The sequence below is a fragment of the Balaenoptera borealis genome (assembly GCF_965194805.1).
Source record: "Balaenoptera borealis genome assembly, chromosome: 3".
Classification (NCBI taxonomy): domain Eukaryota; kingdom Metazoa; phylum Chordata; class Mammalia; order Artiodactyla; family Balaenopteridae; genus Balaenoptera; species Balaenoptera borealis.
The window spans coordinates 146,031,640-146,047,131 of NC_138866.1; the positions used below are offsets into that span (position 1 = coordinate 146,031,640).

The following is a 15,492-nucleotide window of genomic DNA, read 5'->3' on the forward strand; positions in this document are numbered from 1 at the left end:
CTCTCTTGTTGCGGAGCACAGGCTCCAGACGCGCAGGCTCAGTAGTTGTGGCTCACGGGCCCAGTTGCTCCGCGGCATGTGGGATCTTCCCAGACCGGGGCTCGAACCCGTGTCCCCTGCATTGGCAGGCAGACTCTCAACCAGTGCGCCACGAGGGAAGCCCCTACTCTTATCTTTTTATTCTACTTTCTTGGAGAGTTCCCAAACTATATCTAACAAAGTTCAAATTTCTAAAGCATCTCACTTAGCATTACTGTTCTAGGAATGTTCCTGTTTTTATAGTTTAAATTATTTCAGTGAATACCATGTTGTTTCTTTATTTTTTATACTGTTTGTTTTATTTGGTCTCTATCTTTTAAGATAAAGGCTTTGTTTAAGTGACTCATGATCCCTGATGTCCATTTTTTTCTTAAACATTTATTCTAACCTATAATAGAATCCATTTTGTTCTTGTAGCTTTATACCTCTTCTTCTTTTTTTTTTAAGATTTATTTATTATTTATTTATTTATTTGATTTATTTTTGGCTGCGTCGGGTCTTAGCTGCAGCATGTGGGATCTTTGTTGAGGCATGCGGGATCTTTAGTTGCAGCGCGCAGGCTTCTCTCTAGTTGTGGCATGCGGGTTTTCTCTTCTCTAGTTGTGCAGCGCAGGCTCCAGGGCACATAGGCTCTGTACTTGTGACGCATGGGTTCCAGAGCACGTGGGCTCTGTAGTTTTGTGGCACGCGGGCTCTAGTTGAGGCGCGTGAGCTCAGTAGTTGTGGCACATGGGCTTAGCTGCCCTGTGGCACGTGGGATCTTAGTCTCCGACCAGGGGTCGACCCTGCATCCCCTGCACTGCAAGGCGGATTCTTTACCACTGGACCGCCGGGGAAGTCCCTCTTCTTCCTTTACTGTCATTTTAGCGGGGTTTTGGGATGGAACAGAGATAAATGCACGTGTTCAACACACGTTTAACCAAAAGTTATAAAAATTATGTCCTTAGTCATTCATTCAAAAAATATTTAAATGCTTGACAGTGCACCACTGAAGATATAGCAATGAACTAAACAAAGACAGAGTTTCTATCTTTCTGCAGCTAACATACAGTCTAGGAGGAATCATGGACAACACACAAGTAATTCCTCAGGTGCTAAGAAAGAGAAAAGAGAAGTTTAGGATGACACAATGAGTTACGACAGGCAGACTGACCCAAGGTTGGGTGGGCAGAAAGAATATGAGGTTTCCTGAAGTAAATGACTGTTGGCTTCACACCAACAAATTTTCTGAAGAAAAATTAAGCTTGTTAAGCCTAGTGGAACGGCTTACCGGCGCTGGATCTGCCTTGCAAAATTGTTGCTGGAAGCTGAGCAGGGAAACTGGACTTCACTATGCAGGGTAGCGTTACGGAAGAGATCACAGAAGTTCTCAAACAGCTCCAAAAGCTCATCTGATGTATTCTCAAACACAGCGATCACCTCTGTTGTCACCATATTGTACACCACAAAGAAAGACGCCTGTGGAAGAACAGACAGACCTAAGGAATAGCTGAGTATAATGCCTTGCCTAGCAAATATCCTTTTGGTTGAAAAATCAAGCTGCCCAAGTAAAACAGGCAAACACCTCCACTCCGGCACTATGGCGGAAACATGGTGCCAAGAGGTCCTGGAAAAGGAGGAAGCCTCAGTGGACTTGATCAATCAAGGGCCTCAGTGTTGCCTGATTTCCCACTGTACCTGTGCTGCTGGAATTACTGTTGTTCAGCATATATGTATAAAAAGGCTTTCAATCTTTCATTTCAAGCTGTGTGCAAATTTAATATTTTGCCTTCCAAGTGTTTGTTCCCTACTTACTCCCCAACCCACTTTTTTTATTTTTTTTTATTTTTTTTTTTTTTTTTATTTTGCTGTGCTTTTCTTGTTGTTGCCACAGGAATGAAGGTTTTTATGTGTCCTCCTATATTCTTTTTTTTTTAAACTTTATTTATTTATTTATTTTTGGCTGTGTTGGGTCTTCGTTTCTGTGCGAGGGCTTTCTCCAGTTGCGGAGAGCGGGGGCCACTCTTCATCGCAGTGCGCGGGCCTCTCACTGTCGCGGCCTCTCCCGTTGCGGAGCACAGGCTCCAGACGCGCAGGCTCAGTGGTTGTGGCTCACGGGCTTAGTTGCTCCGCGGCATGTGGGATCTTCCCAGACCAGGGCTCGAACCCGGTTCCCCTGCATTGGCAGGCAGATTCTTAACCACTGCGCCACCAGGGAAGCCCCCAACCCACTTTTTTTAAATGCTAGATTTAATTTTCCTTCCTGCTGAGAAAGTGATTTGTAGCCAGGAGCTGCCTGTTGGCAAATTATTTTCTCTTGTATACGTACAGGTGAAAGTTCAATTTAGGGGCATTTCTTTTTCTCTCTTAATATTTCTAACATGCAGAAAGACATCTTAAGTACACTGTGTCCACCTAGGCAAGTTGTAACCAAGCAGGGGACTGCTGCTGAACAAATGAAAAATCAGAGAAGCATTTTCCATTTCTTTCTTCATAAATGTTCTTTCAGCCAAGAGCATTTGTAACATACATTTGAGATTTGTAACAATTAATTTCAGAGGGGGAACCTGAAAACCATTCAAATGCCATAGGTGGCAGAGTTACTGCTTTCTCTGAATGAGCCCCTGGGTGACTGGCCCTCTTCTTTAAACCTCCAGTGTTCTGCTCAGCCTAACAAGGAAGCGCCGGGTACCTCTAGTTTTTATCACAGTGAATGTGGCAGTGTGAGTCAATCTGCAAGCTTCCAACAGGACTCTAGAAGTTTTCAGAACACTAGGATTAGTATTCCGCCTCTTATGATTGAATTTAAATCTCCATTACCAATTTCTGGAGACATCTGGCCCACCTGTTTTAATAGTAATTAGTCCTTCCCAAAGCTTATATTACATGACTTTTGCGGTCACCTGGAAATTAAATTTGGCTGTAAATTAAAGAGGCTGGAGAGTAACCTGAGAATAATACCCATAATATTAGCAAGGCTTTGTGTTTAGGTGCACTTTTTACTCATTAACCTTATTGGAACCTATCAAATTAAACTGGGAAAGGAGGGGGGAGGACAACTAGGGCAGAGAGATTGGGTTTAAAGTTACAAATTCTGTAAGCAAAGCATAGAGCCCTTGTAATGTTTCTGGCTACAACCTACTGTAGCTACCGGATATAAGTAGGTCATGTTTTAGCAAAGGAAAAAAGGATAATCTCAAATGCAGCAGTCACACAACATATTCCCTCCAAAATAAAAAGGTAATTATAGCTCAAACCTAAATACAAGATTGATTCATGTCCTTTCTATAAACCTGGACGCTTTGATCATATTAGGGCTTCACCAGGATCCATCATAATTAGTGAATATAGAATTACACAAACATTTACTAGCCTTCCCACCAGGCCAGACTGGGAAATACAGGACAGGAGGGTACAGAAGTCAAGGGCTTCACGGACAACCTCCCACAACTCATAACATGAACTAGATGCGCTCACCCATGATGGCTCAATGGGTGACTTCATCATTAATAGAGAAGAGAAAGAATTCAGAAAAAAAATGATCTCTAACCATTTTACTCACCCCCCCCCCGCCTTATTTTTTAGAATACACAAGGTATGATTCAGAAGAAAAAGATCAGAAAACATTTTACCATGGATGGCTGGTAAGGTCTTAGGAGACAAGTCCTTATACAGTCTCTGTTACGGGCAGAATCAGCTGCAGGTCAATGAGAGAAACCAGACTCAGCTGACTTCGTGGTTTACTGGTTTGTTCTGTTCTAAATTTCCAGACTAGTATCTAAGGAGACACTCTGGAAATAGGAGAATGGGGGGACAAACATACAGAAAGGTAGGTCTCTCCCTTGGTCAACACTAAAGTAGGGAGCTTCTCAAAGGGAAATGCCCAAATTACCCTGAATTTCAGCATGGTATTTCAACCCAAAAGTCTTAGAGGTTTCCATGCTCTTAACACCACGTTACTCCTATTTGTGAAATGCCTCTCTCCCCTACCAACATCTTTCACCCAAACTGAAAAACCCTCAGAACCTGCAGTCTTGATGATTCACTTGGTAGATCAAAAATTTTGGCTTCCTTTTGATCTTTTCACTGCTCCACAACCTATGTTCCAGCACATGGGCAAGGTCAGAGTACAGTCATAAAGCTTAATTCCGTCAAATGAACTTACCTATTACATTCTAAAGAAGATTTGGTGAGGAAGTATACTGACATCATTTAAGTAGGAAAGAAAGACTAGATTTTTAGAAGATTTTCTTTTTTGTATGGTGGGTTCATTCTCATTGCCAGAACTAAGCAGACCAATAAGCAAAATCTTATACAAAATCAAGGCAGTATCCATAGGGAGTCAAACCTTGACCTTGTAGCATCTGGGCTTCCATCTCAAGGGTACTGAAAATGCTCTGCAGAAGAATTAGGGTAATAATCACAGAGTTGACTACCTACATGTCAATGGCTTACGACATAGCTTCCATTTGTCCAAATGAGAGAAATCATTTTGAGAAATGATTAGAAAAATCGAGCTGTTTTAAGTTTGAGCCCTAAGATAGCAAAAATTCAAGATTACATAAAATGTGTTATTTCTGAGAGGCTGGCTATAGGCAAAGAGAGAAACCTTCCCATTGTGCCAAGGAGACTGGAGGGGTAAAGGGCAGCAGAGCACCTTATACCTGTGATGGATCTGTGACCCGCAGGGTTACGACATCCTCACTAGTATACTTGATAAACAGATGGTTTTCATCCAGAAGCTGCATTTTCCACATGCGCAGCTGCCGTAGTTGGTCAAAATACTGGAAGAAGCGCCTCTTCGCCATTGCACTACCATCCTGCTCTGCCCGGCGCCAAAGGTACACGAGCAGCCGGTGTTTCAGGGAGTTGATGAAGGGATCCCTGAAAGGATTGGCCATGCCTGTCTGACTGTCCCGCTGCACCTCAGGAAAAACAGCTGACACAGTGAGCAGGTCATCCTCATAGCAGAAGCGGCCAATGGTCCTCACATCAATGAAAGTGCCTTCAGGAGTCACCTGGAAGACATGGATGGTCTGCTGCTGCACTGACAAGATGGCCAGGATGTTCTTATACAAGTACAACCCTTGGTTGTGTGACAGGACCACTTTGTCACACTTGAAGGTACGTGTATCACATAAGCGGCCAGTATGAAGGTCAATGATATGGAGGGAGTAGTCCTCCAGGGGGGACCGGGGGTTGGGGGTCACGGACTCACTGTTCCGATATACCTCATAAAAAGGAGGGTGAGGCTCGTCTGGGAGATAGGCAGCTGAGCCCACGATGACACAGCGGCAGTCATCAGTGAAGAGGCTGCACTCCCGGTTCAGGTGCTCGCCATTGGCCGCCACATTGGTAATGTGCAGCAGGACGAAAAAGCGTTCGAAGAGCCGGCCACGGATGTTGACTGACCGCTGGTCATTGCCATTGGACAGGATCTCCCCCTCATAGCCCTGCAGTAGGTCCTCGGCTGCCTGGCAGCCCTGGTACTCATAGATTTCAAGAGATGTCTGGTCTGAAGAGAAAGCAATGAAGTAGCGTCCATCAGGTGAGAATTTACGCAAGAAACAAGGCGGCTTTTCAACATTGACGACCGTGAAGTTGGGGAAGACATTCTGGTGGAACACTCGGACCTGGTGCCAGTGGGTGCCTGCCTTGCCTGAACTGATCCGCCGGCGTTCCAGGCGGTGAATGACATTTTGGTTTTGGATTCTTCGAGGTTTGATGGTGGAAACATGATGATCCATTATCACATCTCTGCATGGAAAAGTAAAGAAGTCAAGAAAATAAAACAAAATTTACCAAAACATAAACACACTTGACCTTTGAACAACGCAAGGATTAGGCACAACAATCCCCTGCAGCTGAAAATCCAAGTATAACCTATAGTCAGCTCAGTATACATGGTTCCTTCCTATCCATGGTTCCTCCACATCCACGGATTCAACCAACCGGGGATGTCTAGTACTGCAGTATTCACTGATGAAAAAAATCCATGTGTAAGTGGACCTGCACAATTCAAATCTCTGTTGTTCAAGGGCCAACTGTGTATATACAAGTCAAATAGATTTCCTTCCATATATCCTGGACCTAGGAGCTCCCAAGATGACAGTGATCAGCATTTCTCCTTCCCAAGTTATAGTTAGAAAGTGGTCAGGACATTTTTGAGTCTAGAAACAGGTTTGAGGGAAGGACCCTAGGAATACCTTCAAAGCATGCTTAGCTGTTGGGAATGTTCAACAGAACAAACCTTAGAACTACATCAAATTTGTTCAGTGTAAACACCACATTCAATGTATATTCATTTTAAAAATGTATTTATTGGGCTGTTAAGATGTCCATACTACCCAAAGCAATCTATAAACTCAATGCAAAATCCCAAAATCCCTATCAAAATCCCAAAATCATTTCTGGCAAAAATAGAAAAATTCATCCTAAAAATTACATGTAATCTCAAGGGACTATGAAGAGCCAAAACAATTTTGTAAAAGAACAAAGTTAGAAGACTCAGACTCCTTGATTTCAAAAACTGTTAAAAAGCCACAGTAATCAAAAAAGTGTGGTACCGGCATAAGATACAAAAATATACCCAATGAACAGAATTAAGACCTGAGAAATAAACCCTCACATATATAAACCCGAGATTAGAAGTTCAGAGAACCCCAAACATGATAAACCCAAAGAAATCCATGCCCAGGGACTTCCCTGGTGGCGCAGTGGTTAAGAACCCACCTGCCAATGCGGGGGACATGGGTTCGATCCCTGGTCCAGGAAGCTCCCACATGCCGTGGAGCAACTAAGCCCGTGCGCCACAGCTACAGAGCCTGCGCTCTAGAACCCGCGAGCTACAACTACTGAAGCTGGTGCACCTAGAGCCCGTACTCCGCAACAAGAGAAGCCACCACAATGAGAAGCTCACGCACTGCAATGAGTAGTAGCCCCCACTCGCCTCAACTAGTGAAAGTCCATGCACAGCAATGAAGACCCAACACAGCCAAAAATAAATAATAAATAATTTATTTAAAAAAAAAAAAGAAAGAAATCCATGCCCAGGCATATTGTCAAATTGTGAAAAACTAAAGCACAAAGTAAAAATCTTGAAAGCAACCACGTAGATGACACATTACCTATAAGGGAACAACAATTCATTTATCTGTGGATGTCTCATGAGAAACTATGGAGACCAAACAGAAGCAAAGCAACATTTTTAAAGTGCTGAAACAGCTGTCTGTTTCATCATTCAAATCTCAGCCAAAATAGCAACTCTTCAGAGTTTTTGCCTGACTACCTTACCTAAAGTCATGACTTTTTCCATCCACATCAATCTACTGTTTTACTTTATTTTCTTCAGCCCTTATCACCTTCTGAAGCCATTTGTTTACCTTTTTAGTATCTTTTTCCCCCATACAGGATAGCAGGGGCCTTGATTAATTCCTTGCTGAATCTCCAGCACCTAGGACAGTGCCTGAGGCACAGTAAATGCTAACAAACATGTTAAATGAATGAATAGAACAACATTTGACAAAGGTCTTAAAGGATAAAGAACTCACTAGGCAAAATAAAGGAGGAACATTTCAGAAAGAAGGTAGCTTAAAAAATATACTTAAAAAGAGTGTAGCATGGCATATTTGGGAAACACAATACCAAGTGGTTAGAACACAGAGTGATAAGAGAAGCCTAGAAAAGTAGATTGGAGCCAGATTGGAAAATTCTTTGTATGCCACGTCATGCAAGTTATTACAGGTTTTAAGCAGAGGAGTGACTCTATCCAATCTATAGTTTAGAAATAAAAACATACAGACAATGGGGAATTTGTTTATATTCTGTCTCCTAAAAGACATCTGAAATGCCTTATGTAAGTATATATACTACCCAGTCAAGTTAAAAATGTGCATACCTTATGATTGAGCAAATCAAGTTTCTCAAACTGCTAGTCACAACTCACTAATGGAGGCCTGAAATCAATTTAGTGGATATACTAACTGACATTTCAAAAAATGGAATAAAACAGAAAATACCAAACTGTATCACATTTTCAATACATACGTGAGTTACATGCACTGGGTGAGGATATAAAATATATTTCCTACTGATCTAGACTAGAGCAAAAGACTGCAAACAACTAGCCTCAGACCAATCTAGCCTGCCTATTTTTATAAATAAAGTTTTATTGGAACACAGTCATACGCACTCATTTACATCTTGCCTATGGCTGCTTTTGCCCTACAAAGGCCCAGTTCATTTATTAAAACCAAAGACCACACAGCCCACAAGCCTGAAATATTTACTACCTGGTCTTTTGCAGAAAAAATCTGTCAACCCCTGATCTTAAGCACTGGTTCCCAACTGGGGCAATTTTGTAATATATGAAGATATTTTTGGTTGTCATAACTTGGGAGGGAGGAAGGGGTGCTTTGGGTGTCCATCAAACAGAAGACAGGGATGATGCCAAACATCCTACAGTAAACAGGACAGTCGCTCACAACCAGCCCAAAATGTCAATAGTGCTAAGGTGGAGAAATCCTGATGTAGAGAAATGTCTGCACATACGTAACAGGAGACATATACAAGGATGTCTGTAGCAGGACTGTTAGCAACAGCAAAAACTGACAACACTCCAAATGTCCATCAACAGTAGACTAGATAAATTCATCCAAGCATATTCATGCAGCGGAATCTTTTTTTTTTTTTTAATGTTTTTGTTTGTTTTTTGGCCACGCCACGTGGCTTGCAGGATCTTAGTCCCCGGACCAGCGATAGAACCAAGGGATCAAACCCGGGCCCCAGCAGTGAAAGCGCTGAGTCCTAACCACTGGACTGCCAGGCAATTCCCCAAGCAGTGTAACCTTATGAAGTAATGAATTAATGTACTACAGTTATATGTAACAACACAGATGAATCTCACAGTGTTGAATGAAGAAAGCAAGCTACAGAATACATACAATGTGATTTCCTTTATATAAGCTTCAAACAACTTCTACTATAAGAATACAAATATATATGGTATACAATTACAAAAAGCAAAGGAATCATAAACATAAAATTCAAAATAGTGGTTACCTCTGAGGAAGTAAGAAATGGGATGGGAGTTAGGGACACATTGGCACTTTTTTTTTTTTTTTAAACATCTTTATTGAAGTATATTTGCTTTACAATGGTGTGTTAGTTTCTGCTTTATAACAAAGTGAATCAGTTATACATATACATATGTTCCCATATCTCTTCCCTCTTGCATCTCCCTCCCTCCCACCCTCCCCATCCCACCCCTCTAGGTGGTCACAAAGCACCGAGTTGATCTCCCTGTGCTATGCGGCTGCTTCCCACTAGCTATCTATTTTACATTTGGTAGTGTATATATGTCCATGACACTCTCTCACCCTGTCACATCTCACCCCTCCCCCTCCCCATATCCTCAAGTCCATTCTCTAGTAGGAGGGACACATTGGCACTTCTAAGTATATTTTTTTTCCTTCAATCAGCATTCATTGTACTGTTATTCTTTTAAAATTACATATGTTTTTTAAGTAATATTTGTGCTTACTCAGAATTTTTTTAATTAGAAAATAATCATTGTGAAGGGAAAACAAAGGTAGGTCAATAAAATGAAGCCTGAAGTACACAAAAACGCATACTGTCAGGACCTGCAGAACTGCCAAGCTTCTAATTTGGCTCTGACTTTCTCAGTAGACAAGGCAGAGGAAAATACAGTCAGTTACAGAACTTGCACTGCCAAGAAGATAAAAATTTAATAGCTGCTTGGAAGAAGCACAGCAATACCCATCACTGGATTTTAAAAGAAATCTCTCTCATGAGTTTTCTCAAAGGACCTTGGCATGATACAGTGAGCAATATCCTCCACTTCTGAACAATAAACACAGTGCTGAGTTTCACATGGCTACTCCTTTTAACAGTGACATAGTTGATGTGCCCATTTTGATACAGTCCAAAAAACATACCAGTAAGGTTTAAGCATTTTAAAATACCAAGTACTGTACAAAACTGCCTCCCTCAATCCCTGCCCAGGACACCTCTGCCACTAGCACCCTGCAAACCTAAGATGTGGGCTGGAATCAGGGAGACCAGAAGGGGATGAGAGAGGCAGGTAAGGCCCATGAATGGAAGAAGGAGTAGGCATCACACACCATCTAGCAGACTAACCACATATAACTGAGTTAGATAAAGTAAACTAGCTGTTTGACTTAGAGCCATTGATCATTTTAAGCAAAGCAGATGCTTAATTCTAAAAAAAATTTGTATATATTTTGAACAGTCCCATCTTAAATTCTCCAATTTGTCTTTTTAAGGGAAAAGCCACCAGTACTGTGGTGGAGGGAGCAAAGGGGTGGGGTGGGTGGAGGTGAAGGCCTGCTGGCTTCAGCTCCAAATTGGACAGAAAATCCACACTTAATTTCCTAACCCTTCTCTCAGTGTGCTCTCTCTCTCTCTCTCCATATTTTACATGACACAATTATGGTTTTTAGAGAGATGATGGAATTCTTAGTCTCTTTCAACTTGTTATTCCAATTATAAAATACATGCTCATAAACTCAAACCATATAGAAAAAGTACATCATGAAACTCCCTTCTAGTCAGAGTGGGAGTTATGAAAAACGTTAGAGTAATTTATATTTTTCCCAGGAGCCCTCGACCCGTTTCCCTAGTCCAGTAAATGGCATGGCCATTCACCTGCTAAAAGGAACCAGAAACCTGAGAGTCTCCCTTGATACCTCTTTCCCTCAGCCCCCATACCTGATCAGTCACCAAACTCTGGAGATTTTACCCCCTAAACAGTCCTCTAATGCTCCACCTTCTTTCTATCATGACCTGCCAGCACCCTTACCCAAAATTTTATAACTTCATGTCTATGTTATTGCAACCGCTTCCTAAGTGGTCTCCCTAAATCCACTCCTATCCACTTCCAATCCACTTACCAGAGCAATCTTTTCAAAATGCTTTTTTGATCACATCCTTTCCCCTACAGATTAAAACAAATATCTTTCCATTGTTCTTAATGATACGGGATCAAAATCCTTACCGTGCCAACCAGATGCCTCAAAGGCTCAGTGCTGCCTCTCTAGCCTCATCTTTTCCCATTTTACTCTAATCATTTCTTCAACAAGTGGCCTACCTCCTGCCTCTGAACCTTGGCACATGCTCTTCATCTCAATCTAAAAAAAGCTCTTCTCCTCACTCTGCGGAGTTAACTCCTATTTCAGGTTATCAGCCTAATCATCACTTCCTGAGAGAAGCCTTCCTTAACCTTTCCCACCAGATAAAACACCAATACACCAGCCATACGTCTCCTTCTTAGCACTTACCACGCTTGCAACTTCATCTCTGCATTTTACTTATGTCTGTGGCACTAGATGGTGAACTCCTGACCGGTACACAAACATTATATCCTGTATGCCCATCACAGCATTTGACCCATCGAAAGCCTCCTTTGCTGAACGTTCTTTAGCAACTCACATATCCACAGGGGCTGTTCGCTCTGCCTAGCATGTATTTCCTCTGGCCCTTGCTATACTTCTCAAGCCGCAGCTCGAGTGTCCTCTCCTTCAGGAAGTCTGCTCTGACCACCCTTGCCGAAAGAGATCTTTGTTGCTTTACCATTACTTTTTCTGTTCATCTTTTCCATAATCATTGCCACAATTTGAATCTATACTTTCAGCGGCATGGTTAGGTGTTTCATGTTCGACTCCCCCGTAAACTATCCTCTCCAGGCAGGACGTAACCATGGCTACTTCAGTCACCTTAGTTTTCAGAGAGCCTAGCACTAGGGCTGCCCCATTGCATGCATTCTTATGTTATCTATGGAACGAAAGAAGAAAGCCTGACTGAACCGGGGCACTAACTCGTGCGGTACTAAGCAAGACCTTCCTCCCTGCTAGGTCTGTTTCCCCGGGCAGGCAGGTGCACGTAACCCTCAATTCCTTCTGACGGTTTCCTAAACGGGAAGGGGATACCTAGGGGCGGGCACACACGCCCAAGGGGGCGCCCCCGGAAAGAAAAGCCCGGGGCGGGGCCTCAATGGGAAGAGAATGCTGAGGGAAGGCGGGGGCCGCAGGGCCTCGGCGTCATGCGGGAAAGGGGCAGCCCCATGGCGGTAACTCGAAGAGGCCTCGGCGAGGGCCTGACGGGTTTGGAGCCTGGAACAAGGAAGGGAAGTCCTCACCTGTCCGGTCCGGGATCAAAGGGCCGGGGCGAGGGACTCCCCGGCCTGCTCGGCGCGCGCCTCCCCCAGCCCCGCCCCCGCCATGCTGTGGGACCTGGTGCCCGCAGCTGCCGGCTCCCGCTTCCGCTAGCCACCGGAAGTGCGGTGCAGCGAGAAGGAAAGTGGAGAGAGCGCGGCACCCGCCGGCCGGCCCGGAGAGACGGTACAGCGCACCCTGCTGCCCGGAGGGGGATCGAAGCCCTAGAGGCCCAGGGGCTGCTAAGGAAAAATGGAACCAGGCGCCGTAACCTCGGCACCTGAGTGATCTCCTATGGCAGTGTCTCTGCACCCGCTGGACACACTTGCAAAAACATGAATAAAAATTAATTTTTCACCTCTTGATTAAATGCACCATTTCATCAGCTGAGAAACTATCCGTTTTCTGTTATCTCCTTCTAGACAGTGAGCTCTTTAAAGACCGAGGCTGTACTGATCTCTGAACGCTGTGCCTAATACATTTACTAGCACACAGTGGACTACAGTAAAAGCTTTTTGCATTAAATTAATCCTATAACCTTTACTTGACTTTTACTTACATTATCTCATTGTCTCTTACAACCTGGTTCCTCCCCCAAAGCCTCTGCTTTGTCCTATTTCTGGACATCCTGCCCCCAAATTTCCCTGCGTCAGCCTCCTTCAGATAATTCAGGTCTCAGAGCAAATGTCACTTCCTCAGAACCCTTGTCTGACCGCTCTCATTTCACCACCATCGTGCTATTTCTTCCTAGCACTCATCACTATCTGATATTACCCCCATTTGTTTTGTTTTGTTTTCTTTCTTTTCTCTGTTTCCCTTGCCCCCACTAGAATGTAAATTCCGTGAGAGCATGGGTTTCGTCCTCTTTTCTTTTCTACCCTCACCTAGACCAGGATTTGGCATCTTGCTGGTGCTCAAGGAAGGTTCAGTCCGTGAATGAATGGCTCTGCCCGTAGGGCTCACAGCATCTCTATGAGGAAGGAATGTTTATTGGCTTTTTTTTTTTAAGTGAAATTTTATTAACTTAACTGTCTTGGTTGACGTTGTTATAACAAAATATCATAGACTGTTTATTGGCTTTTACAGATGAGGATACTGAGGCTCAAGGAGGATCCATGACTTGGAGATGAGGGTGGTTAAAAGGAAACACCGTGGGTTCTTGGTCCAGTCTTGACATTTCCAAGCTGAATGTACTGACTTCAGAGTCTCTATTTCTTCTTCTAGGAAACGAAGATATGGTATGCAGAGTATATCTCAAGTAGAGAAAAAAGAAGTAGAAGAAGAAGGAGAAGGAGAAGAAGAGGGAGAAGAAGAAAGGGAAGGAGAAGGAGAGGAGAAGAAGGAGGAGGAGGAGAAGAAGGAGAAGGAGAAGAAGAAGAAACTCTAAATTTCAGGTCGTCCCCAGCTTCGGGGCTGGGGTGGCCCATGGAGCCAGCTCTGAGTGGGCTGCCAGCCTTCCCCTTCCCCATTCAGCTTGTCAGATGATGCCCCTAGTAAGGGGTCAGCCCAGCACCCTCTCACCGCCCCCCCACAGCCCTCCCTGGCCACTCCTGCCCACCATGGGGGAGGCAGGACTTTCTCGAGCTCCTCTGATTTCTTCAAGGAAAACCTTTCCTGTCGAGTGGAATGGTTTAGAACAAAAGCATTCTGGGACATTGAATTCATCATACTTTCCTCAACTTTTGTATGGGTTTGAAATTTTTCATAACATCAACAACAGCAAAGGTGAAGCTACCCTGCACCCTGCCTGGCACTCAAGTAACACTTAGCGATTAGCTTACTCTCATGCTTGACCTACAAGAAGAGAGAGGAGTGGAAGGAACTCCCTCTCCTGGAATGTAGACCTGTACTGCCCTGTCCCTGGCATGCCACTGCATGGGGATGACAGGTGAATGGGGGCCATGCCTTCCCTTCTCTGCTGACCATTGGCCTGTAAGTTTTCCCCAAGAGCTTATTACTTTAAAAAAAAAAAAAAAAGGAGGGAGTTTTGCAGTAAAACTGGTTTAGTTTTGCAGTGAGACTGGTTCAGTTCAGCCTCCAATACTTCTTACCTACAAGTTACTTATCTGTACCCCAGTTTCTCCACCTGTAAAATGGGGATAACAGTCGTAGTACCTGTATCATAGGGTCAGTGGAGAATAAAATTAGTTATTGCAGGTAAAGCTCTTAGTACTGCCTGACACATAATTAGCACCCATAAATGTTAACTCATTAATTTGGCTCTTACCATGCTGGACTACCTTGTCTTGGAATATTATGGGTTTGTCTCATCAGTGAGGCTGTAAGCAAGCCCCTTGAGAATTAAGATTATGTTTCATACCCTCATGCTCCCACCTCAGACTGACAGATACAACTTTCCTGTGAATATCAGCTCCATCCTGGGATCCTGCCACTGGCTTATGTGGCCTCGGCAAGTCACTTTTCTCTGCCTGCTTTCCCATCTGTGAAATGGGTGTACGAGGGAGTTAAGGAGTGGGGAAACCACTGTGTTTGTGAAAGACCTGATTTTTACATGAATTTTTAAATCAAGTAAATAATATATGAGTACATTTACACAAACTTTTAATTACACAAATCATACAGGAACACTCTACTCTTGTAAAGCTACAAATAATATAGAAATAGAGTAAAAAGTGAAACTCCTCCACATCTTCAATCCCACCTCTCCCACTGTAGTAAGTGTATATCTATCCTTCCAGGCCTTTCTATGCATTATTGTTGTAAATGGATGAACATACAGAGATCTATATATAGGATTTTGCTTCACTTTTTTCTTTCCACATGAATGGACATTGCCTTAATATTGTTTTGTAACTTGCTCTTTTAGTAAACACATTTGTCATTATGTTTTGGAGTTTGTTCTATGTCAGCACATAGATGTCTAATTCATGCACACTATCCCACAGTATGAATGTCCCATGATTTAACTATACTCCTATTTATGGGCATTTAGGTTTCTGGCAGTTTTTACCTTTATAAGCTGCCTCAGTGAATAATCTATATATAACTTTGGACACAAGTATGACATATGGCATATATTTAACAGTAAAATTACTAGGTCAGAATTTAGGCATTTAAAAAGTTTTGATAGAGAATGCTAATTACAAAAAGGTTGTACCAATTTGCACTCTTATTTCTCCACATCCTTGCCCACACTGTATATCATCAGTCTTTCTTGTTTTTGCCAGTTGCATTAGCAAAATATGATATTTTGTTGTTTTAACTTGAATTTTCCTGATTACTAATGAGGTTGACTAATTTTTTCAGATATTTATTAGCCATT

General features: G+C 43.0%; 1 protein-coding gene and 1 long non-coding RNA gene across 14 annotated transcripts in view; one reads left to right on the top strand and one right to left on the bottom strand.

Annotated features, from left to right (window-relative positions):
- The window catches only part of DET1 (DET1 partner of COP1 E3 ubiquitin ligase), a 61,040-nt gene extending 48,726 nt beyond the window's left edge, over positions 1–12,314 (bottom strand). For 9 of the 13 annotated variants that reach the window (XR_014242760.1, XR_014242761.1, XM_082385820.1 and 6 more), the window contains exons 1-3: positions 12,194–12,314; positions 4,683–5,775; positions 1,310–1,497 (exon numbers count right to left, since the gene is read on the bottom strand). Coding sequence is in view for 11 of the 13 variants with exons in the window: in XM_082385820.1 (XP_082241946.1) it covers positions 1,310–1,497; positions 4,683–5,765 (1,271 nt within the window). In the remaining 2 variants the exon portion in view is untranslated. The other 4 variants (XM_082385822.1, XM_082385825.1, XM_082385824.1 and 1 more) reach the window with 4 other exon arrangements.
- Positions 12,295–15,054, top strand: LOC309625795. Its single transcript, XR_014242762.1, has 2 exons — positions 12,295–12,395; positions 13,434–15,054. It is a non-coding gene; the product is annotated as an uncharacterized lncRNA (long non-coding RNA).
- Positions 15,055–15,492: the final 438 nt, after the last annotated feature.